The sequence below is a fragment of the Strix uralensis genome, chromosome 4 (genome assembly GCF_047716275.1).
Source record: "Strix uralensis isolate ZFMK-TIS-50842 chromosome 4, bStrUra1, whole genome shotgun sequence".
Lineage (NCBI taxonomy): Eukaryota > Metazoa > Chordata > Aves > Strigiformes > Strigidae > Strix > Strix uralensis.
In genome coordinates, this window is record NC_133975.1 from 122,099,477 (window position 1) to 122,125,465 (window position 25,989).

The following is a 25,989-nucleotide window of genomic DNA, read 5'->3' on the forward strand; positions in this document are numbered from 1 at the left end:
GTGGTTATTCTCTGTCTTTGATTTCTTGCATTTCATAGGTGTAGCTTTCATGGAGTTAGCCCTTTTTTATAACCAGCTAATTTGGCTGAAAACATTGCACACTGTTTGTTCTGCCTGACACCTGTGCATGTGGGAGACATTGCTGCCCTTTGAAATTGTTACCACTCACCTTTCTGTCACTAGAGTGGTTTGTGTCAGCTGCCTGCCTATGCCAGAAATACCAGCTGGGTTAGTGTAAGGAAGTATAGTGCCAGATCACCTTGTGCAAATCATGATCACCTTGTGCAAATCATGCAGGTCTGTAAGGGACTGTGTTAGCTGTTTTGTCTCGACATTGCTGTTACACCATTACCTCCGCTCCGAGCTGCAGGGTCGTGTAAGATGGCAGCTGTCTGTCTCAGCACCACACCATTTCATAGACTGGGCCTCGATGTCCTGTTGCTGGGAGGACAAAATCTGCCAGGAGCTGCAAAAGCTGTATGTGCGTGCAGGGCCGGGGGACGAGGGGGATGTGCGGAAGCTGAAGGCGTCAATGGCCGACCCCACCTCAGTGCGACCACTGTGGACATCTGGGCATGCGCACGTGGGAGAACATGGGGCAAACGAGCTCTGTGGCAACGAGTGAACTAGTGGTGGAGACTGTATAAAAGGAGCTGCGTGCTCCTCTCTGCTGTAGTTTTTCGTTTGCCTTTTCTCTATCACCTGTCGAAGCTTCTTGCCTGTCGTAGTTTTTTGCTTGCCTTTGAAGCTCTCGCCTGCCGCAGCTGTTTGCTTGCTTGCTTTCTCCCCATCACTTGCACCGGAACCGGATCAACGGAACGCCACTAGACTCGTGGTGGTGGTAACTAGTATTGCTGCATCTCTTTTGTTTGCCTGCTTAGGTGTTCTGACTTTTCCTTTCTTCTTCCTCTGCCCTATCGCTATTATCAGTTATTTCGTTAAATAAAGCTTACAAGGTTTGTGCGGCATCTGACCGTCTTAATCCCACTCTTGGGATCATTTAAGACCCTCCCCGATACTGGATCGGGACAAGGCCATGAAGAAAAAGTGCTTAAAGTTGAGTTCTCAGTAGTCTTAAGCAGAGAAATGTTGACTGGCCCACAGCCATGTTACTACTATCTGTAAGTGCAAGCTAAATTGCAGAAAATAGCTTAGCTGGCAGACCGAGGTACAGATTCTCTTTGTAGCATGTTGCAGTAAACCTAGCATATTTCTTTAAAATATGTTTAACATTTTTAGTTTGTCTTCTTGCTCTTACACCTTTGTTTTTTCTAGCCTTTTCTCTGCTTTTTAACTACAGAGAGAGTACATAATACTGTCATCAGATGAAGGTGCTTGTATTCCATAAAGTTACTTCTCATTTCTGTATTTGAAAAAATGGACCAGGGGAGGTCTTGGTGGATGGCATTTTTCTCAGCATTTGGATAACTTTTTTCCTATACCCTCTCCAGTTCCCAGCCTGGTTTCTCCCTCTCCTTTCCCCCCAAGTGTGGACACTAGAACTGGATGCAGCAGCCTAGTATCAGTTTCATCAATAAAACATACATATAAAAGTAGGTGAACTTTTTTGTGTATTTCCTTAGCATGCATTGGGATTTAACATTGAATTGGCTATGATGCCTAGATATATTTAACTATAATTCAGCGACTGCCTTTTAGTGTATGTTGTAGTTGATGGTTCTTGTTTCTGGACTTAGAAGACTGCATTTGCTTATATTAAAGTGAAATTGAAGTGAAATTTATGAAGAATGGGCAAGTTGTATCTGTAGTCATCTTGTGGGGTGGTTTTTGGCTTTGTTTTATTTTCCCCTACATGTTTTTGATGATTATAGAGGTAAGCGGACCTTGCATGTTACTGGCCTACCGTTTTCCATAAACTGGAATTTTGAAGTTACATTTTTAGGGATTTTTTTGAACTATTTTCCAGTAGAAAGCAGCGAGGGTACTGTTTTAAGAAACTAATTTATGTGAATTGCTATTGCAGGAATCTTGTGCCTTTGACCAAATAAAAAATGTTTTCTGAAACCAGCATCGTGGATGTTAATTCTGAATGTAATATTAATTCTGCTAATGCCTTTTATATGCTCAATTCATGTTACCCTCTCTCCTATGGAAAAAGTACTTGAAACTTAACTCTTTGGGGAGCTTTATCACTGAAGGAAAAACCTTTCAAACCATGCCTGCACTCATGGAGGGATCCTTGTCTGCATTGTTTAGAACTGCATGAAAAGAATCCAGTACTCCTTATTCTGCGTCAGTAGGGCAGAGTAAGTTGAGATCAACACTTTTGTTATTTACCCACAAACTAACAACTGCACAAGAGGGGGGGAAAGAGTTTCTACCAGCTCTCAGTGCAGATACGAGTTTGCACATGCTTGCGAAGTTTTGTGTAGTTTATGGAAAGTGGAGGGACTGGTTACTTTTTGTATTGAGCTGCAATTTTTTTATTATTCTAAACCTGTAGAAACTGATTTGCTATAGTGCTTTGTGAGTTAGGTGTATGCAGGAGTTCGTTTTTCACCTTCTGTGTGTATTATGTTCCACTCTTCTGCATGAAACGTTCTCTAGATTATAAGCTTTCCAAAGGTTTTTTTTAAATAGTATTTTTATCTTCTTGTGAAAATATTGTGACATTTGTTCTGCTCAACTTATGTTGCATTATTAGTAAATTCTTTCTTGGGTGGGAGATATGACTGTGGAGCACAAGACAATATCTTTCAGCTGTATGTTACCAACTTGAGGAAACCTGAATGTCTTCTTCAGTATGTTTGAAGAAAATATCAGAGGAAGAAGTTTTCCTCGGTGTTTGCAAAATAGTGCATTTTGTGAATTGGGCTCAGTGAGTCTTGCCCATTTTTTTTATGATGTGGCAGACAGATTAAAAGGAAATCTGGAGATGAAGAGGTTAACATAAAAGACATGTAAAAATTTGTTACATACAGGGATGGAAGTAGCAAACTGAATTCTGGCATACGTTTTCATTGATTTTCTGCTCTAATTGTCCGCTGTGACCATAACCGCTACGTATCCAATCGGTCTTGTAAAACTTTTCTTATGAACCCAGAGTGATAGATGATGGCAACTGAAAACCATGAAATTTTATTGTGCTTAAATTTAAAATGACCACCTCTTGCTCTGGAAATGATCTGTTGGTTCTTTTGCTGTTTTAGTAAAGTACTATTTGATTTGATCAAAACTGTATAGTCTGGGTTTCTGGACAGCTTCCAGTAAGTCAAATGAAGTAAAACTATTTGAAATAAAATAATTAATTTCTTGAAGAATAGAGAACTAGTTGTTAAATGTCATTAAATATTGGATGTTTTCGTTTAGTTATCTATCTTCACAGTACTTAAGCATGCACAGAGTACAGTTTGGAAAAAATATAGAAACAGTACATGCAGTGTGTGTTATAACACTGATACTGTTTTGATTTTAGAACTTATTCTTGAAGAAATAACTAGTCAGATCCAAAAAGTATTTACCAGTTTATTTAGTATAACTGATATTATATTAAATCACTTATCTTACACAGTATAAAGTTCCTATAGACCCCCTAAAAGCTGTGTGACAAATACAGAAGTTTTTGCTTGACACTTTGTGGATTTGATGGTGTTTCAAAATATGGAAAGCAGTCTTTTCTTGTTTAAATACATCTAGCTGTATACGGTTCAAAAATGCTTCAGAGTTTTTTTCAGAAACATCTACATTTTTGGTTAAAAGGTGCTTTCAAACACAACATCTTTAAGTAACTATAAAGATAAAAGGAGAGTTTATATTTAAAGTTTGTTTACTGCATACTAGCTATAATCAAGGATTTTAATTTCTGAACTTGGAAAAAAGGGGAGCATGTCACATTTCTTATTCCTATGTTTGTGAATGGCAGTCACAAGAAAGGAATGCAAATGGCTACGTAGCTTTTTGAAAGAAACACAAGGCAACTTAACTTGACGGGTAGTAATAGGGCAGATTCCAGATTCTATGAGAGAAGGTGGGAAACATGCTTTGTGTGGTTTTGTCGACATAACTTGAAACTGTGGGGATTTCATCTTTGTCTGATCTGTTAGAACTGTGTCTGTGCAGGCTGAAATGTTCAGAGCAATTTGTATTCCATGCATCTACCAGCTGGTCTGGTTGGTTTTCTCTCTCAATGGTAGTAAGAAAATCTTTTAAAACTTGCTTGAATATGTAGACTATTTCCCAGGGTAAAACATCATTTTCTGCCAAAACTTCACGAAATCTAGAAACAAACAAAAATTGAGATCTAATCATCAGTGTTGAAACTCTACTGTTTCCTCTCTGGTCTTTTGAGGGGAGGGAAAGGCGGAGGAAATGACTGCATTCTGGTGTCATTTATTCCTTGCTGCCACATTTCCCCACACACCTCCCCCAAAAGATTGTAAGAGGAAGAGAGCTTTAACAATGCACTGGATGCAGTCCAGCTATTATGAGGATTGAAAGCTATTGTTATTGGGTTTGCTTTTTTTGTTGTTTTTTTGGCCCATCTGGGTAACTTGATTTAAACTGACTTTGCCCTTAGGTATATTCTGGGTTTTAAAAGGCACATAGGCTTGTTCTGTCATTTCTACATGTCCCTAGAAAATGTATTTAAAATACAGGCATAGGAGAATTTTTCGTTGTAAAATATAGGGGCGGGTGTTTGTTTTTAAAAAATAGGAATTAAAAAAATTTTTTTTTTTACACTGATTTGGTAGCTTTAGAAGCTTTCAGATATTATGGACAGTGAAGCTGGGTCTCTGCATAACAGTGCATTGCAATAGTGCTATAATTTGATTTTTGGTTATTAGCTTACTATTTAATAAATACTGGGGATAAATAACAGAGGAAAAAAATGAATGCATTGAGAGGTCACATGTTTAAGCATGTGAGACTTTCCATGTTTTGAATTAGACCAGGAAAGTCCTGACTACACACTTCCTTCAAGTACAACATATTAAAGTAAAGGTGTAATATCTAAAACACCTGTAAAAATGTGTTCCAGTTGTTGGTCATTGTTACTTTGGAAGAAAGATTGGAACCAAATATAAGCTTGGATTAGGTAGAAGAAATTTCTTACTTACGATAGAGTGCTCGAAGTTAGAGAGATATGAAACAATTACCTGCTGAGAACAGTTCCTGTTTGGCAAGGCTGGATTTGTGAACACAGAACTTCGAGCTGCCGTTGCTCAGTAGCTGGAATTGTTGCTTGAGGGTTTTGGTAGTTCTTCAACCAGTTGTAATCCATGCCAGTCTTCTGGACTTTTTGTTCATTTTCAATCTCTTGCACTAATCTTTCACGCTCTTTCAGGTGCCATTTCAATTCCCTCAGTAGGGTTTTTGTAACTACTTCTGATCCAGGATATCTTGTTTGTTTGTAGGAGTCATTTTTTGACCACTTCATCCAGCCAAAAAGTGGCATTTTTAAGCTGTGAGGGGAGGAAAAAAAATTTTGCTTATTTCTGTACAACCAATAGTTATTTATACTTGTAGACTTCCTTTTTAGCAACTGAATGTTTAAAGGAAACTTTATTAATGATCCTAAAATATTTTGCAGAACAATGTAAGTAGTGATAACAGTAATTGCCAAGCCATAACTAAATCTGACAAGCCTTATATTTTACACTATTTTCCATTTGTTTTCTGAGTTAACATAACTATGTGAAGTTTATAGCATTTAAAAGTGCATATCTATAATCTTGGAAATATTTCATTTTTTATCCTGGTAGTATATATGGGTTTAAAAAAAGAAAAACAAACCCACAGCCAACAAACACAAAAAAACCAAAGCAAAACAAACCCCCCAAAACAAACAAGCAAACCCCACAAAACCAAAAACCTTCACCAAAAAACCCAAAACCAAACAAGAACACCCCCCACTTCACCAAAAAAACCCAACAAAACAAGAACAAAAAACCCCCCAACAAAACACAAAACCACAGACCTCCAAAATTTGAGTTTATCTGCACATTTTAAAAGTTATTAAAAAAGTCAGGTTCTGGAACTCGGCATGATCCATTTTTAAAACTTCTGCATCAGTTTTTATTTTAAATAAATTCTTGTTTACATAACCTGGAAACTGAAATCTGGTGGAATACGCTTCTAAATTGCAGTTTGTTACAAGTCATGCAGACACAAGCATACTAATTGGAGTAAAATAACATAAATTACCTTTGCAGTTGTCTGTGAACAGTGTTGTTTCAGGTTGGTTTGCTTGAAGGTCTCTTATTCTAGCATATCCTGTTTCCAGGCTGTTACTACTGCTGGAAGAAAACAAGGTTTTTCCTTTTTTTCTTTTTTTCTCTTCATTTACTCAAACTGTGCTTAGAAAAATGGCTTTATGTACTGAGTATGACAGTTTAAGGTTTTCTGCTTTTAAGGTTCTTTTTCATCCTCTGTACCAGAGAGAAGTAGTAATCCATTTAACCTAACACGGTCTCTCAAATACTTTCTACAAAGTCCATTAAGATCTCCTACCTTTTGAATTGAGTTCTGCCGGTGGCAGCAATTTTAAAAAAGATGGTAACAATTTCAAATGCTTGTTGCTAAATCCATCCAAAGGTACTGTTGGTAGTGAGATGAATAATGATAGTCTGAAGCAACTACAGACGTGCTTCTAGCTAACGTTAAGGCTGTCGTATGATGTGATGCTTGGCTGTGCATAGCTGTAGGTCACAGTTTAGAGCTGTATTTTTATGCCTGTAGAGTGCTAAAAATAACTGTTGCTTTTATCATCAAACTAAACTTTCAGGCCATTGAGATGCTGCAAGACTTTTCTCCCATTAGAGGGGGATCAGGCTGTTCTACTGTCATTTTTAAACAGCTAAGAATAGTCTTTCTCTAGTGAAGATCATCTAAAGCCTTTGTTAAGTGAGTGTTGACAGAAAAGAGCTATTTGACAGTTGCTCAGGATTTTGTTGCTATATTAAATACTTCTTCCAGATGAATTTCATTGATCTCATGGTACTACACTTTTTCATTACTGCGCATAGCTGCTAGCATTTTCAATTAACATTTCAAATGTATTTAAAGAAGCCAGTCTGTAACACCTATGGTGTGCCATGAACAACACATTAATCTAATTAAAGGAATAGAATGATAAGGACATGCAAATTGAGGTCAGACTGATCTAAAAAGCCCAGAATTGTAAGTCTCTTACCATAGACTTTGCTTCTCTCTCAACTGGCTGTCAGTTGCCTGCTCCCTCTTTCCTTGATGAGTATTTTGAGCATATCCATTTTTAAGGTTCATTTTCAGGGATGGCATCGTGCACGCTAAAGGTCGCTGAAGCAGCCATTTTCCGTTCCAGTTATCTGGTCTCTTCCTATTAATCTAAACAGTAGGCAGGGTATACAAAATGCCTCCTCTTCTGCTCTTTCTTGTCCTAATGACCGTCTTTGCTCCTGTAAGTATTTTTCATTCCTACTTTTTTGCCTCCACTGGTGTATTGAACTGTTGGGAGAACAGGGGTTCTGTAAATTTGTTCTAGATGTCATCCAACATAAAGGATGATGTGTATGGCGGTTATTAAAGCTGATATTACTATACATTGGGAAAATTCAAATGTCAGTATTAATCCTCCTCAGCTGGAAGGTTTTCACATTACATTGTATGTGGTACTATGAAAAAGGAAGGGAGCTAGGTTTAAGATGACAGAACTGACCTGACAGATTTTCAGATGAAATTAAAATGCTCCTTGCCACCTCCTTTACAGCACAGTTAACATGTCACCACTTTTTTTTCCACTGTATCAGATCTGAAAGTAAACTGCTGTACAGTATAAAACCATTGTGTAATGTCTTTGCGAATTAGAGATGCATACTGGGAGGTGTGCAAATTAATAAAACAAGAAACCTACAACCAGGTTTTTTTTGTTTGTTTGGAAGGGTGGGCTTGTGGTTTTTTTCTTAATCTTTCATTGTATCATCAAATTTTGTGAGGCAGGATACTCAGAATGACATTTCCCTTTCCATTGGTAGGAGAACATTAAAGCTGAACATTTATATTGCTTCTACTTTTGTATGTATTTCAGATCTCTAGTCAGGAAGAGATGACTGCTCAAGTGAGGCTGGCATTGGGAACTTGAACTTAAAAAGTAGAGCAGTATTTTATGCAGTTGCTAGCCAGTGGTTAATCCCGAAAGCTTTTTGGAGAGTTACAGTTCCCTCCAACTATCCCTAAATTGTTCTGCAGTGCTGTGTCAGGATGGAAGTTTTAGCTTGAGTTTAGCTGATAGTGGGTCTGTTCCCTGAAGGCATTACTGAGTTTGTCTTTATTTGTAACTAGAGTTATTGTTATGATTTCACCTGGGGGAGGAAAGGCTATATTTTGTTTCCTCTCATTAATTTTAGGCAGTTCCTAAAATTACAACAATAAAATTACAATGGTGTGACGTCTTTAATACTTATCTTTTAGGTTTTGTTTTTTTTTTTTTTTATGTTCCCTGACTCTATCATTATTTGGGAAAAATGTTTTGGTCTCCCTAACATTCATCTAGTAAACTTGCGCTTTTCTACAGTTTGTAAATTTAGATAACTCAGAGATGCTGTGTTTTTAGAAGTGATTTATGGTCTTAAGCTTCTGAATCTCTCTTGTCTTTGGCATTTCATCTCATTACTCATTTCTGTAAATTTTCTAAAAGTTTCAGTCCTAGCACTTTTGGTATGCTACAGCAAGAAAGAAATATTTTTATCATTTCAATTTCCCTTTTACGAATTTTTCTTTGCTGGTATTAGTGACTGAAACACATCATAGTACTCAAGTGAGACCATAACATCAGTTATATAATAAGTAATTTTTGTCTTTTTTAATAAGCCATAATTTATTCTGCCACTGCAGCAGAGCAGTTGTTTGCTAATTGATTTATTTTTCCTGTAAATTAACTGTAATTGTCTGTGTGTGTAACGTAGAATGTAAATTGAAGATTTTTTTGAACTATTTTTTAAACTTTCCTTCAACCTTCTTTTACTTTGTTTTCCTAGTTTTTGAGGCAAGGAATGTAATGAATTCCTAATGCATCTGTTATTTCTATAACTTAATAATGTTCTTTGACCTGCAGTGAATGATATCTCCTCTTACACAGGTAAATCAGAAGGCATGTCTTTTCATGTCAGCATTTCTTATGCTTTCTCTTAAGATAACCACTCCTTTTTCTGTAGCATGTTTTAAGCTTGTTTTGCTTTTGTGAATCAATTCAGTTGTAGTGGTCTTTTCTTTCTTGCTATGGCAGGTCCAGGTTCATCAGCAAAGAGCCTTATTCTAAAACAATAGCCTTACAAGAGCACGTGGTAATTGAAAATTGATTGGGTAAATAAGGGTGGCAGCCAGTGGATAAAACGGGATTTCTTTCCTCGCAGCCCTGTGTAAGACACAGGTTATTTCTTTCTATTTTAAAAGGGCTATGTACAGAACAGACGTTTTTAAAACCTTGGTGATGGCTTATTTTTATCCCATGGACTTCTTCGTACCAAAAAAAAAATGTCTTCTGAAGTGTCAGTGTCTTCCTCTTTCTCCTATACTTGTTGTTCTCCACTTAACCCGGAGTAAATGGGAGGTTCACATCAAACAGTTCTAACTTTTTGAACTAGTTGTCAATTCTGCTAGTTTACAAAGATGTTTCTCAATCAGTTGTCTAGGAGGCTGTGTAACCTGGTTTGTGGAGATGTTAGATGAGGGGAGGAGAAAAGAGGAAATCTCATTTTTCTTCTTTCTTAAGAGAGTACAAAATACTTTTTCTAGCAATTCCATAAGCAATAACTAAATGATTGTATTGCACTGTGTGTATGGTTTCCACTGCAGATCACTCTAGCTATGTAAGTAAAATACTCATGTACTTCTCAGAAGACTTTTACTGAAACAACAGTAGAAATGGAGTCCTGTGGAGAAGCTCTGATTGCATGGCCATGCAGCTAGATGTGTTGGTTTGTGTCTCCTGTGCCTTCAGACCATATGAAGAATAAATGCTTCACCTTAAGAGTGACTGAATCGAACTAGGCAATCTAAAACAGAGGTTTGCATGGCAGGGCTCATGTATAAGGAGGTTGTTAAATTTGTGCATCAGTATGGGTGAATGAAGACAACCACACATGAAATGATGGAACAATCTAAATTAATCTCTGCAATAGTGATTGTGCTTTGTTGTGGTGAGGAATTCTTATGGGTTGTGGTGGATATATTTGGTTTCCCCATGACTTTTAGCTATGCTGGTTTCATGACATTTGGCTTAGAAATACAGAAGTGAGGAATCATTGAAATAGCTTAATTTACATTCCCATAGTTACATGAATACACAAATTAAGCATAATTTACATGAAATTTCTCTAGAATAAATTAATATGGGAAGGTGTGGGGGGTTTTCCCTACTGGCTTCAGTAAACATAGACACAGCCTCTAATTTAGAAGGTGATCTTCATAATGACTGACTTTATGGATCACCAGTCAGAATAACAAGCATGCCCTGGTGCATGTGGCAGAACAGTTCCTACTGGCACCATGTGCTCTGTTTATTATTTTCTTTCACCTTTAAATTAAATTAAATATGAGGCACCGTTCCATTTACTGCTTGATTCAGTCTGGTTAGTAGGAGGCATGTTTAGGGAGTCTGTTACTAGTTCTTTCTTGACTGAGGGGAAAGGAGCATCAATCTGGTGTGGTACTAGTTCATGTTACCTGTAAAGAATTCCTCTTAAGACAGTGCTGCATCCATGGTGGCAGTTGTGTTCTGGGTGTGTTTTGTACTGAAGAGGTGCATCTGAACTCAGCACTTGCTGTGAGAACCCTCAGTTTCAAAGTGGTTTTGTTCAGCCACATGTGTGGCTTGGTGTGAAAGCATGGAAGTTCAGTTCATGGCTCTAGTCTTTAATCTGAAAATATCTGGTACTCAGAATGTGTCATCTGTACTAGGAATTCCCCTTTTGCCTCATCCTGTTTGACATCACGATTGTGAGGGGGGAACTTGATGGTTAAGATATTCTGGAATAAAATAACTGGTATGAGGCTGCTAAGATTTCACATTTACTTAAGTAGAAGTATTGGTTGCTTTTAATGTTCTTCAGGGTTAAAACTTCTGAATCTCTTCTTGTTGATACTCTTACAGATTTTTATTTTACCAACCAGGAGCCCTCAGCTCTGTGGTGAAGGCATAGCACAACTACAGAGTAAGAATATTTACATACACCTGTGATATAAGTACAACAGTCAATATAGGGATTTAAATAGCTGAAACTTACCACAGGGAAACAGAATGAGTCACTGTGGGATGCATGTTTTGAGGGTGCTGAATATGCCTGGATTTTATCTTTGTTGATACAATAGCAAAGTATAACTCCAAAGGAGTACTTGAAGAATAACAGTGAGGTGGTTTTGTGGATGTTTACAGGAAACTTCCTCTAGTATAAGCTGTAGCATTAGAGAAAAGTGGATTCTTACTTGAAAATTATTATCTAACCTCAGTATCAGCTACTTTAGAAGATGGGACTGTTTATGGCAAGGTAATATTTCTTAGCTAAAAAAACGTGACAAAATATGTTTATTTTATCCTGTCTGATGCTTTCTGAAATCTCTTGAAAGCTTTTTTAAAAAGCTGAGTAAAATAATCTCTTTAACACAGGAAACTTAGATATTTGCATGATGTGTGGTTAAACAAAGTTAAAGTTTTACATTCCGATTATGACCTTTCAATGCTACTGTGAGAAATTATTCACTGTAATGCAGAAGGCATATTCTTGAAACAGACTTATTCTTGAAAATCTGGAATTCTCACAAAGAATAAAAATTCTCTAAGGATCAGCTGTTTTGCCAGTCTAGTGTTTTCTTATGAAGAAGTATTGTTCTGTAACTGTATTCTGGGAGAAAAAAGCTGCAAATTCAAGTCAGCTCTGAGTACAGCAAGAAGACTTTAGTCTTAATGTGTGTCTTAACATCACATGCACAAAGGAACTTCCTAAACTGACAACCAGATCCTGTAATAAAAAACAGTCTAGTTAAACCTGGGGCTACTAATATGCCTGTCTGCAAAAACTACAAATTCAGTACTTATTTGTGCTGATTGAATGTGCTGTTGGACAACACACCTCTGACAGAATGCCAGTTTGAGAAGTTTTTGGTGCTGCACAGCAGTTAGCCCTCCTGTTTTGTTGTGCCATGGGGCTGTGCCTTTGAACTGCCTCACTGAAGTGATTCTAGGTAAAAATGAAACAAACCTTTCAAAAACACTTTCATTTAACCAAATACTGCGCTGATGTGAGCAATGAGGTGTGACAAATGGTGAGAACAGGTGGAGGAGAAGCTTCTTACTCTTTACTTTCGAAGATTTTTATGGCATCTGTACCATCTGAGATGCTACTGACTCTTGCAATTGAAGGAGGCACTCTCTATGAATGAGACTGATGATGACACACCAGGAAATTGTCATCGTAATTCTTATTTGCCCAAAAGTGTTGATAGCAGGTCATAAACATTGCTAGCTAGCTAAGATTTCAGCACACTGGCACAGTGGTGTGTGTTCCATATTTCTTAGCATCTGTGGGTAATACAGTCACATACTGTGGTTTGCCGCCTTGGATTTTGTGTGAAGGGCTGATGCTTTAGCATTGTGGGTTAAGCCTAGTAGGTATCTAAGCACCCCACAGCCTCTTGCTGACTCCCCACTCGCCCCCAGTGAGATGGGGGAAGAGGAATGGAGGCGTGAAAGCAAGAAGACTTGGGGTCGAGACAAGACGTTGCAGACTCCCTGGTCTGTTTGGGGCCGGGGGGCGCAATGTGGGAAACGGAGAAGGCCTTGATGCTGTGCAAACACTGCTCAGCAGTAACTAAAACATTCCTGGTTTAGGAGTGTTATTCTGGTCACAAATCTAAAACACAGCCTCATAGAGCTGCTATGAAGAAAATTAACTCTATCCCAGCCAGCCCTAGAGCGGTTACATAGAAAGGTTACCAATGCTACCAGTCATCTGAGAAAAGCGTGATTTTGTTTTTGTAGCTATCCATAGCTGGCAGGTCGGATGATTTGCTTCCATTTATAAACGTAGCCTCACTCTTTGGATTTAATGATCAACTTTGCAGTGCGTTTTTCTTTTGATTTGACAGAACAACTTGCTGTAGCTGTTTCGGGCTGCAGACAGATGGTGAGTCTACCTCCTCTGATCACTTCAGACAGCATTTGACTACTGTTTTTGCTTTTTAACAACTATGAAGAAAACTTACCATGAGCCTACATGAGTGGCCTCTTGGTAAGACTCCTTGTTTGGTCTTTTGCTGTGACAGATAACAGTAATAATACTCTTTTAACAGTGTTAACTGACAGAAAGTTGAGTAAGCTATCATCGTACTTCTGTTGCTGTGATCAACAAAATCAGGACATGTTTGAAGCTGAATTCTTCCAGTTGGACTCTGTAGCATTAATGTCTCTGGTGCTGGTGACACTTCACTAATAGGGGAGTTTTTTAATGCATGGGCATTTTTTAATGCAGTGCAGTCTTACATGCATTGTATTTTATTCAGAGATTTATTTAAGCTGGATTTTGTCAAGTTGGTAACCAAATACTTTTAATTTTCTTGTTATGGGGTTTTTTTAATGTTTGTTTTTTTTTTTTTCCGGTATTTGGCCAAATTCCTTGCCTTTGTGGCTAGAGGGAAGGGATGAATCTTGAAGTTTTAAGAAGTGTAGATGCTTTGTGAATGTTGCTAAAGGATCAGAAACAATGCTTGATAGAGGAACTGTGCTTTTGGTTTAAGTTAATAAATATGAACACCCATCTAACTTCTAATTCATAACTAATTATAACTGTTAATTTACAAAATTAACTGTGGTAGAGCAGTAGTTGCTGTGTGGCTCATCACCAGCTGCCTTCCAAACATCCCAATTTGAGCTATGGCTACAGAAATAGGAGCTCATTAACAGCTCATCTCCAAGAAGAGTCCAGTTCTTTGAAGTCCAGCAGTTCATCCCAGTCTCCCCCACTGGTATAAAAATCCTAGAGCAGTAGAGTGTAAATTTGAGGATTTGGGCTGTTTTGTCCTGGCATTTGTGGTTGTTATTTTTCATGAATTTTAACTGTACATAAGGTGGAAGATGGAATGTCTTACAGGGCTATTACTTTCACGTAGAAGAAATATTTCTGAGATGTAGCGTTTACATAGTTTATCTAAATCCAAATGTTTGCATTTGAGTTTTTAAGGATTTTGCCGAAGTTGTTTTAGTGTGCTCCCTCTCCCCAGTTGGTTAAGGTTTTAAAACAAGAGCTCTGAATAACTGCTGTGAGGAAGAGCAGTGCAAGCCTTTAAGATGCCTGTATACGAAAACTTTATCATTAAATCTAGTTAACTATGTTTTAGGACAGCTCTCTTCAGTGGAAAAAAGCATGCACCTCATTGATTCTTAGACTCTTAAAATAATCTGTAAATCACTTTGTAAAAATCTCTAGTATTTAAAAGATTTCACTTACTCTGAATTCTACTAATAATCTTCTATTTTTGTGACTGAAGCCTTATGGTTTTTGAATGACAGTACATTATTTCTTTACAGTTAGTGTATTTCAGCAGGTAAGACCAGTCTTCTAAAAGTATGGAACACCAACTGCCAGTCAATAGCAAAGTAATTTTTAGTATGTCCTTCAGTAAACCCGGTGGAAGGTTATTTACTGTCGTGGCAAATGTTCAGTTATGTAAAGTGTCACATTATTTTAGTTTCAGAAAAGATGCTTTGAAACAGTCTACTTTATATATTGTATTAAAATTGTACAGCAAAATATTGCTGTGTGCGCTATAAGGCTAAGTGTTTTTTCAAGTGAATCCCCCTCCAAAGATCTCTGGTAGGTGGACAGCTTGTGTGTGTGATAGAAGCCATGACTTAGGGTGGTCCTTCTCTTGTCATCTGTGAAATGAGTGACACTAGTTTTGTGTTTAACTCTGAGTCCCATGTGAACAGAGATTTTTGTGTCAAATGAGGCAGAACATAAATAAGCAAAAAGTATATCTATAAGAATTTTTAAAAACACAGCCCTAGAACACTTATATTTTTCAGTTGTTTGCCTCTAAGACAGAAATGTTCTTGAAGTTATATGGCCTTGAATAGGAGCTTCTACCACAAATTTAAATAGTTAATAGAAATGTATCTTAAGATAGAATAGAAAATAGAAAAGCATCTTAATCCTTGGAATTTCATTACATACTTGAATATTTTTTTTATACAATCAGGTTTGAGTAAGCAGTGTTACTATTTTCAGGGAATAAGACTGTATGTATCTGTTCATTTAGTAAGGCTTTTTTTAAGCATTGCTTAAAAGACATTAACCGTGTTCGGTATATGCATTGGCATTGTAGTGCATGTCGCTGAAAAGAGCCAAATAAATTATCTGTCACAGTTATAGTTGAGATCGGGCAATTGATTCTATTTTTGATAATTAAGTGTATGCAAAAATGCTTTGGTTAATATTTCAAATGCTCACATATAATTTACCAAGTGTACTCTGTTATGATGGCCTTGTTGACTTATTAGAGGTCATTCTATAGCTTGAAGAAAAGGAAGACCTTTAGCTGAATTTATTTAAGGAAAGGCAGGCACCCTCAGTGTATTTGAAAGCATTTACAATTGGATGTGTCAACAATTTCTGGTGTTAAACTGTGTTTCCCTTCTAGTAATTCCCCTGAAGTGGCAGCTGTATTTAATTTTATGATTATGACACTGAATTCTCCTTTAAATCCAAGTAAGAAATATTTTAAAAGATTTTTGTCCCAATCATATGCTCAAAATTAGTTTAAGTAGTCATATGTACCAAGATCAGTCACGCTTCAGAGAACTGTTGTAGTAGTTAAACCACATGGTGAGGAATAAAGCAAGTATACCGTTATCTTTGTAAGAAACAGTGGTAATTCTCTTTCAAAGAGAGGCATGCTGTGTACTACCTTTTTGCCTGGATAGAAAGCCTCTTGCTGGCCGCTGCTTGTCAGACTCAAACTTCCTATGTTGGCTACTTTTGAAAATATTTTCCAAAATGGTAGGTCTTGAGATGTGTACACCTTCATAGGTAGCTGATGTGTTATGTTTTACAGATGCTAGGACATATCAAAAGTTACTTGTTGTTGAGTGATGCTACTGATTGATCCTGTTCTCAGTGCTTTATAATTTTGTCTGCCTTTGTCCACTTAGGGTGGACATAATGTCATATGGTTTGTAGGTTCAGCCACAGAAATCTGACCACTTCTGAGGATGAAACATGCCGTTGATTTGAATGAGATCAAACTCTCACCTTTTTTAAATGATGAGGAAGGAAGGAGAAACAGAACATCTGAAGTTCCCTGCATTTCCTTAAATTGATGACTTTAAATTTTCAGTAGTTGTGTTAGTCACAAAAGTGCTTTTTACTGCCTCTTAATTTCATAAAACTCTGAATGTGTTTCATATATGCAGCTGAAAAGTTGCTGTTTGCTAATGTTATAATGTATTTGGGGGATCAGAAGACATGGAGGAGACTAAAAGTGGGTGAGTGCCAAGGCTGGAATCTAGAAAGCCTGAGAAATATATGCTATAACAGGACAGGGGTACTGAAATGTGGATTTTCACTGTGTCAGAGGAAATAGAAATGGGGAAGAGATAGCTGGTGTATTGGACAGACACATGCTCCATAAGTAGAATGGAGAAAAGTCCCATTATTAGTATTGTCCTTTCCTAGCCTGGAATGGATTTGAATTTTCTGAGTCTTGTAATTCCTCTGCTGTCAGCAAATGTTTGTTGAAACAGTCATTAGAAAAATGTTCCATCCCTTTCTGTTTGTCCAGATATATATAGGATGATACCTCCTACTCATGGCTTATTAATGATTACTTGGCAGGATTGTATTGTTCTGATGACTTAGGAGAGCACCAGGGGGCTTCATAATGATTTTTTTTTTTCCATTTTGCTTAAAAAAATAACATTATTCTGTAAGCTTTTAATTTTATTAAAGGTGCAAAGTTCAGCATTTAAACATTGAAAAATGGTATAATGAAGGTTGTTCACTTCATATGCCTATATGCAGTTTTCCAATTGCGTATGATTTTCCCCAAGACTGTAGCCTGATTCAGTGCATCGAGTGAGCAATGTTCATTCTTAATGACTGACTATTAAATATTTTCGCTATTCATTGTGTAGCCTGAGGTTTATTTACTGCATGCTGTTTTCTGAAGACAGAAAACCTGATTTCTGAAAGAAATTATCCACATAACCAAACAAAAAAAATTAATGTACTCTCAAAAATCACCAAGGTCATCCTGTCCTTGTTTTCCTGGAGCTGTACAGACAAAGGTGAAAAGCACATACATACTTCTGTGAGCCCATTTTGAAATGCCTAGTACTCCATCTCCAGGAGCATTTAGTTGAATATATCTGGTATTACTTAAAACTGTTTCTTAGCTGATTTCAGCTGCTCCTTAAATACTGATGCTTCTGCATGGTCTTTACGGCAAATGATGAACACAGTCCTGCCTTTCTCACCCTTAGCCTCTACCCCGCAGTGGAAGTGTTTTGTTGAAGTGATTTGCTTGCTATTGCTCAGGGCTTTGACATTTGAGTAGTGCTTGCTCCTCCATGACAGCATTTCCTTAGTCAGATGGCTTTTTTTCTTGTGGAGGACTGAAGGACAAGTTGTATTTACTGCATAACCAGGTTTTCTTGTCTGAAGATGTGTCTCCAGTGCACTCGGTGAGGTTGCAGTCTTATGGAAATGAAAAATAATCGGTTATATCCCTAAAATCTGTATAGTATGTGCATACAGTGCTGCCAAATTGAGATTGTGTGGCCAAGCTTACTTATGTTATCTTCAACTACTGAATGCTTGGCTTTGATACCTTCATCGTATTTTGGGGTTTTACTTGTGTTTAATATACATTTAGTGGAATAACCGACTTAACAAGTGGTCTGACATGATGTGTATGAACTTTTCTGAACTGTACCTTGGATTCAGGCCTGTTGTGGAGTGTTCCCTGTCCCAGCTGCTTCAGAAGGGCTAGAGTGATAAAAGTGGTGTCTGCTTGTTGAAGTAGGCAGCTGTTGCTCACTTAACGAGTGCAGATGTGTGTAATCTTGTTGAACCCTGCCTTAAGAGATACTTGAGATCCAGGGGAAAATCACTGTATCTATATGCCTAAAATAGTGTTAAAATAGGATAAACCTTTTCTTGTTTGTTGACAGCAGTAGTTGATAAATACTTGGTGTTTCCTGCAGGAGGAAATAATGACTGATCTGATTGAGTAGTCTGTGGCAGAGCCAAGCTGGCACAGAGTTGCCTTGTCATAGAAGGTGGGTGCTCTGTGGCATCAAGGTACTGTGCATTACTCTATGATGAGAGCTCTGTGACATAGGGTCATGTTAAGAATCTCCTGTTTTCAGCTTAATTGTTTTTGGAGTCCATGTTGTTTATTATTTGGGTCAAGAAATAGACACTTCTGCAGCAGTATCCTTTTATAAAATGTCTCAAATACACACCTAGAGCGAAACAGATTTGCTGTGCATTAGTGAATTATTGAATAGCAAAAGCTTGCACTGGGACCACAATTTAATTTAAAGTGCAAAACCATAGTTTTGACTTCTGTTTGGTTTTTTGTTTTGGTTTTGTTTGTTTGTTTTTTTAAAAAAAAGGGTACTTTTGATGTGTCCAAAACTCTTCTACATTTAAGTTTGTTGATGGTTTAATAAGCATACAATCATTGTATATATGCTACTTCACTCGCTAGGGAAATTGATGTGGGTTTTTTTCACACAATGTACAAGAGAATTTTTTTAATCCCATTTCATTCTATTTATGTCATGGATAGACTTTGTCTTGTGTGTAATAAATTTCTGTAAAATTCACTGATTGGGTGACTGTTAATTTTTTTTTTTTCCCACCGTGGCCATCATCATCTCTTGGCTCAAAGGCATAAGTTTTTTCCTTAAAGCAATCAGATGACTGTATTTACTCCTGTCTACTTCCCCTGTCTCCAGGGAAATCATGCAAGGATTAAATGTATTTTCTTAATTGTATTGTGTCAAGAATTTGTGAAACAGAGCTGTTTCATCTTTGTTCAGAAGAAATCATAAAGTTTCATTAGGAGAGAAATTTCTAGGTATTAAAAACTTAAAGGATGATATTTTGGGAGCTCAATCTTTTGGAATCTAAACAGAAAGATTTAATGTGGCATTTTCCTCCAGCTAGCATCTAACTGCAGAGATGAAATTTATTTCTGAAGTTTGTTCATTGAAGTAGTTCCTGCATGACATGGAGACTCTGAATTTACTGTATAATGCTGTTATTCCCAGAGATATCCATGACTTAATTAGGAAGCATTTATTGATTTGTCATTTCTTTGCTCTTCAGGCTGCCTATCACTGAAAGTGTTGGAACTGAATATGCTGAAAAATATGGACAAGCAGAGGCACAAGAGCTAGATGTGGTTGGAAATGATCAGCTTGTCTATAAACCAGGTAAAAAAAATAATATATATATTTGGTTCCTATTATAAACTCAGATACACCTGTCCTTTTCCTCCCTGTGGTCTTTCCTCCTGTTTCCTTCCCTAAACAAAACTATGAAACCTTACTGTGTATTTTTTAATGCTGTATGTGCATTTGTTTGTTTTGTATAAGGCATGGTATTAAAAAGTAGACACCTTATTTTCTGGAAACCACAATGTATAATGCTGTTGCATAGATATATGTGCATATATCCGGTTTATTGTATTGATAAATGTTGATATATGATTGAAATATATCTGCAATGAAAAGATGCTACTCCTTGGATTCATGTCTTTATTCTGTTTTCCCATTTTCTATCCATGTTATTTCTGTGTATACTTGATGGTTGCTTTGACCTGCCTTTAGAGAGAAATCTGATGGCACTTCTTTCCTAGGAGCTCTGGTAAAAGCAGTATGAGGCTGACTCACTTGTCAGGACAGCTCAGCTTCAAACTCTTACTGTGCCTCTTTAATTTCCAAATTTGTTAATGTAGCTGATTTCCCAAGAAAAGAACATTTATATGTTTTGTCTGTTCTGTGTGTCATTCTCTGTAACACTTTTTGTATCCCTTTGCTGATATACCAAAATTGGACAAATTGAGAAATTTTCTAGAAATTACTGTCCTTCAGTGCTTCTGCGAATTATATGACCTCTGGAACTTAGGTAGGTGATGAAGCTGTTTGGTCTCATCAGCTGAGAGGCAGTAGGTGTAGTTGGCCTGTCCAGCATGTGTAGTGCATCTGACCATCTGTCCTAACCACAAAATACTGTCTCTTGTTCACTTGCATTACATAGAATTCGGGGGAGAGGAGGAAGTTTTGAAAAGTGAAAATGGGGAAAGGTGAAAAGGGACTGGAAGAAGCTTCAAATGTTGTAGTTATGGAATGTGGTGTTCCCTAGTTTTTCATGTGGTTTACTGCAAAGCAAGGACAGCAACAAGTTGACTAAGCTAAGTTCCTCAGATGTTTCTTTAGAAGTATAGTGGTATTGATTAATTCAAGGGAGTACAGTAGATCATTTAATGTCCTTCAGCTATTAAATCAGCATTCTGCCGAAGGTAGGCTAGCAACTTAATTTAGCAGCACTGGTGGCCTGCTTAATTTTGAATTGAACTGATGCCAATGATGTTCCTCCTGTAAAAGAAACAGGGTTGTAAGGCTTTTTAGGAAATAACTTCTGCATAGTCATCCCAGTACTTTATTTTGTAAGTACGTGTTTTGTCTACTCTAAAATGTTTGTCCTTGAAATTTATACTTTCTGATATTTATTTCTGTCTTCTAGTTGTAACTTACTAAACAGCATATAGTTAGCAAACAACATTAAAAATTACTAAAATACTAGCATATACACGCTATCTTGTTATTTATTAGATGTTTTCCTCTGTCCTTGTTTTCCCTCCTTTTTCTACTCTTTGTCTGTGTCATGGTCTGGAGTCTCAGTTGCTTCAGGAGCTGTTCCATGCAGCGTTGGGTCACCCTCCTCTGGTCAGTGCTCTGCTCCCATCTGTGTGCGACCCAGTGGGGGACTCTCAGCAGACTGGATAGTGATGGACTGGAAGGTTCCTATGGCATTCTGAGACTGAGCTGCAAAATCCCACCTGAATGTAGAATAACACAAAAACTTAAGAAAATCCTGGTTCTTATTGCTATCAACTTTGACTTACAGACAGATTCAGGAATATTGTGTTAGGATACTATAATAAAGCAGCTCAGTGAGTGAGCATGAGATATGTAATGTTAATTTTATGGATTATAAATATGTTGTTGTTAATGAGACTGCTATTCTCTTAAGAGTAATATGTTCATCATGCAGATTTCAAGAGCTCTAAGACCCATTTGTAACTACCAGCTATACCAATCTGGAAGTGCATCTTCTATTTAAGAATATGAAAGTTGTCATAAACAATCAAGGATTTATCTAGACCAGACCCTACCACTCTAGCTGTGTTGAGTACAAATGTAGTCAAGAAATAAGCTGAACAGCATGGAAATGAGAAGCTGATTTGCCCTGAAGGTTTCAGCGTTGGTACCCCTTCTGTTGCTTCTTTCTTTCTGAATTGCTGTTTTTACTGTAGATGATATCTTCTGTACAAATTGACAGCCTATTTTAAATCTTGCAGTGTTACTGAAACTGTTGTGTTTGCTTGTGCTTTGGTGTTTTATGGAGTTCTGTTGAATTTAAGTTTTGTGCTTTCCAATTTCTTTGAAAGAGCATATGCTTTTATTCTGAGAGGACAAATAAAAGTGCCTATCGGCTTCTGTGTCGGGAAAACAGATCGTCAGGGAACTGCATTTAGAGTTCTGACTTCTATGGAACATGGTAGAAATGATACAGCTGTGAAAAGGAAGTTGAAGGGATTAAGTAAAAGCAGAAGAAAATAAATTGTCACAACTGTTAGCCAAAACAAGTAGAACATTAGAAGTTCTTAATGCCTGGCCCATTGGGCTAGTTTTGCAGTTGGTACTGGCTGTTTCAGTCAGACTTACGCACACCTTTGATACAGCAAGGTCACAGGATGTGCACAGGGAAACCTTCCAGAGCTATGTATATGAGACACTTGCCTATTTTAAGGATCCTAGGGGGGTAAAAAAAAAAAATTTTCTTTCAAATCTGGGTATTCTAAACTGCATACATTAAGAGTTTTAAGAAAGCTTCTAAAATCCTTAATAAATTCCCTTTTAAAGGTTGCCAATATAATTATTTTCATGCAGCTTTGTGGATGGTAGGTTTCTTTCCCCTTCTATCTTCATTATTTTTACACCATTAAATGGATCTCTTCTGGGGATTTTCTGTGTCCCAGGTGAAGTAATTGCTTACAGAGAAGAAGCAATTTAAACATTGTTCCTGATCAGGTTTCTGACATAAGTTATAGAGATCCTTAAATGTTTTGGATTCAGAACAGGTACATGCCAGGAAAATTAATCATAGCACAGATCTTTACCCCAAAACCTTTTGTATCAAAATATGCACAAGTTGGAGAGGATTGCAGCAGACAACAGAAGTCTCAGGAGCAAAGACTAATTATTTGTGGTATTTTCTTAGGAATTTTAATGTTACCTGGGGGTGTCCTTCAACAGTCAACACTTCAAGACGCAGAAAACTGTTAGCCTGTTTTCCCCAGTCTGGAAAGATTTGCTTTGCCCAGGCTCTGATTAAGCTTTTCAGGGCTCAGTCAGCAACAACTTTATGTACGTTGCATTATGACTGAAGTAGGCTGACTTACTGTGAAGTCCTTATGCTTTGTGGCTCAGTGTAGGAGCATAGTTGTTTCCTGTGGCTTTCCTTTCCCATGAGGTTGCCTGCTAGCAGTAATCACTTTGTGTGTTTGTAGCTCAACAGAAGAATGATCAGTGATGTAGTAAGCATCTCCTTTCACTCACCTAACCAGTACTTTCAAGTTGTTGTTTTTTTTTTTTTTTTTTTTAAATGCATCTCATTTTTATTTGCTTAGTGGTGGGTACCAAGATTCGGCTGTACAATCTCTCCTCCCAGAACTGGTGAACACAAAAATCTAATCTTGTGTTAAAGGATCTCTTCAAATTAAATTCAGGAAACAGGAACTAGAAGGAATACATCTGCTATATGGGCTGGAATAAGTGATATATTGGAAAATGGCTCTTTCCATGGGCAGTAGACTTGTTTTAGTCATGGCAGTCAACATGTCTCTACAGAACTTTAATAATAATTGAAAAGGAGGTGAGCAGGCAAATTCATCTTTCCTATAACTGAGTTTTCAGTTTGGTTTTGCACTGACTGAATAGAGAAATTAATATTAGTTATTCTGGATTGGCATTGATACTTTCTATACACAGAAATATTTTGCTTGGCATAAACCAGCATGGTGGGCACTTGCACGCTTTCTCAATTCGCTGTTTTCAGGTTGGAAGTGTCCTGCATTCTCTACATGTCTTACAAAGGTGTGCATGGGTTGAGTTTGTTGTCCTAGTCTTAGTAATGTTTTCCAGAAAGTATATGCAATTGAAAAAGTGAAACTTAGTGCCTTTCTTGCTGATGTCTGTAGTCCTGTAGCTCCTTGAATCTGTAGATGCCTCTGTATTTGCAGAAGTGATCTGTTTTTCCTGAAGATCAGTTCTCATTTTGAGGCTTTATTACATACAGGTGTAAAAAAACCCAAACCAAAACGAACAAAAAAACCAAACCAAAACCCCAAACCATACAACAACAGTTGGAGATAATTACACTGTGTGGTATAGAGTCCACAGTTGAATGGTTATTTAAATGAGTAGAATAGCCTTGGAGCTTCCATAGGGGTGTATGTTCAAGTATTTCTATTCTGCAGTGAGTCTTAATTTCTCAGAATACCTTTCTTTAAAAAAAAAAAACAAAAAACAAAAAACAAAAAAAACGGAGGTGAAAGTTTAAGGTCTTGTAAGATGGTTACTCATGTTCCCAACCCCAGTTTTGTTTTTTTCAGGAATGATTATACTGGATTTCAGAAGAAGTTTGTATCGACAGTTGCTTTTCATGGCTGCTTGGGTGGCATCAGTGTTCATCTGGTTTCCTGTTTACTCTGAGGCCCAAGACTACTGTCTGCTCTAGTCAGAAGTCTTACAGTTGTCATGGTATTAGTTCCCCAGGCAAACTCAGTAATGTTTCTTTCAGTTTAAGCACAGAGTCTTAAGTCTTGGAGAGAAAAAAACAATACAGTCTTCAGTACTTGCAGCATCTACTAAATGGTTATATGGCTGCCAGTTCTTAGACTGTGCACATTGGATGACCATTTACTTTTGGTATAATTTTTTTCCAAACTTACATGCTTAGGAGAAGGTAAGATATTGCTGTCCTAGAGCTGTCATATAAAAAGCAATATAAAAAAAAAAAGTTACGTTGATTGAAAAAAATGAGATACACAAAATTGATTAAATCGATCTGATTATTTAGCAGTTACGAGAATACTGTTGGTTGTTCATTTGTTTCTGGTTTGTTACTTAATTGAATTTTAGGTTAATTATTAATACACTGGGTTTTACTGAGTTAGAGAAGCTTATGTGAGTCTTACTATTTAAATTTCTTTGTCTCTCCCTTTTTTTATAAGCACTGTTATAGAATTGCTGCTGTCTTCTGTTGTATACTTCTGACACATTTTTCAAAATTGCAGTTGTTACATGGAAAACCTGATGGAGGTGGGAAGGCTATGTTGCTTTAGCAGGAATGTGCTGACACTGGGATCTTTTCCCTAGCAGCTTGAGATTTCTTCCAGCATTGGTCAAATCATGCAGAGTTACTGATGTTCAGTAGCGGCATGTTTGTGCCAGAGGGAAGCCAATCAGCCTTTGTACAGCCTTGCTGTGACAGAACACTGTACATGAATTTTCCTGGGGAATTTATTTAGAAACTTGACCAAAAGTATTTTAAAGAGAATAGTTAGTATTTTCAAAGGGTGCTGCTATTAAATTCTGTTTCCTGTGTGTTTAGTAGTGCTAAGTAACTCACTGTGCAGTGGTCACCCCTAACTGTGGCATTACACAGAATCTAGGTGAAGAACCTTTCTTGTTGGAGAGTGTGGCTTTGGGAGAACTCGGGGTTTAGTCCTTTATGAAACTGTCTTAATGAACTGTCCAGCTTTGGGGGGTTTGTTTTGATGTGGGAATAACTCATTTTGTATTCCTTGACACTTGAAGACAATTTGGTGGGTTGGAGCACATTCAGGTATGGTACAGAGACAAAGGAAGTTGTTCTGCCTGCTTTTGCTTCACTGCTTTGTGAGATTCTTAGCTTCCTTTCTTTGGAAAGGTTACTATAACTGTGCAGTCAGATATTTAGGCTATAGACTTTATTTTACAGTAAATATTACCTTTGGAAAAAGAATACTAGATTTCTTTCCCAGTACTCTGTGTATTTCTTAGAGAAATAACAAAAAACCCAAAGTCTAAGTTTTTATTATCTGTATGCAAATACGTAAATTTCACCATAATACCTGGTGAAGCCCATTTGAAAAAGAAAGCATTTCCGCTTTTTATGTCCATATAGTGGGGTTTTTTTAGCCAAATTGTTTAATTGTAACTTGTGAAATTGTTGCATACCAAAGTCTTGTCCTCGTTCTCCCATTCTACACCTGTCTCCACAACTGTCTCATTGCTCTTCTGTTTTTCATGGTTGAACTGACAGCAGGCAGCTGAGCAGAAACTCATGGTAGCACTGTAAGATTTTTGTCCTGTATTACCCAGTGATAATGGTGACTAACTCCTGCCAAGAGACTGCAGAATGTAGTACCACGTTGAAGGGTCATCATGATTCTTACCAGACTTGTTTTAATTGGTCTTCCTATCAAATTATGGGTTATTTTGTACTGTGGATCCAATAGACTTTAAGGGAAGCAACCTACGGGTACGTAAATAAGGCATATTTTTTCAGTATTGTCAAAAAAGTTCTTGGGAATAGGGGTATAGTTGGCAGTTGTAATGCAAACTGCAAAAATACTGTTTTCCTAATTAAGAGAAAAGCATATAGAATTGTAGAATTCTATACATCCTTGACACTGACAGTGACATACACAGAAGCATTG

General features: G+C 37.3%; 2 protein-coding genes across 4 annotated transcripts in view; one reads left to right on the forward strand and one right to left on the reverse strand.

The window, feature by feature from the left end:
• Window positions 1-25,989, forward strand: part of TDRD9 (tudor domain containing 9) — an 89,839-nt gene that overhangs the window by 3,227 nt on the left and 60,623 nt on the right. The window contains exon 2 of the mRNA XM_074868940.1: window positions 19,326-19,432. Coding sequence (XP_074725041.1) covers window positions 19,326-19,432 — 107 coding nt within the window. The remainder of the gene's footprint in view (window positions 1-19,325; window positions 19,433-25,989) is intronic.
• On the reverse strand, window positions 3,490-7,377 carry RD3L (RD3 like). 3 transcript variants are annotated; one of them, XM_074868938.1, is made up of 4 exons: window positions 7,154-7,377; window positions 6,166-6,257; window positions 5,118-5,423; window positions 3,490-4,237 (listed from the first exon to the last, which is right to left on the reverse strand). In XM_074868938.1, the coding sequence occupies exons 3-4, from the start codon at window positions 5,414-5,416 to the stop codon at window positions 3,940-3,942; spliced, it is 597 nt and encodes a 198-aa protein (XP_074725039.1). In that variant the 5' UTR covers window positions 5,417-5,423; window positions 6,166-6,257; window positions 7,154-7,377; the 3' UTR covers window positions 3,490-3,939. The 3 variants fall into 3 exon arrangements, with proteins under 3 accessions (XP_074725039.1, XP_074725040.1, XP_074725038.1); XM_074868939.1 differs by having other exon boundaries at window positions 6,166-6,254; window positions 7,154-7,187; XM_074868937.1 differs by lacking the exon at window positions 7,154-7,377 and having other exon boundaries at window positions 6,166-6,530.

Excerpts from the sequence above, each read along its gene's own strand:
- RD3L (XM_074868938.1), bottom strand. The coding sequence starts at position 5,416 with ATGCCACTTTTTGGCTGGATGAAGTGGTCAAAAAATGACTCCTACAAA. Across the intron at positions 4,238-5,117 it reads ACAGGAACTGTTCTCAGCAG|ATTTCGTGAAGTTTTGGCAG; the intron begins GTAATTGTTTCA and ends GTTTGTTTCTAG.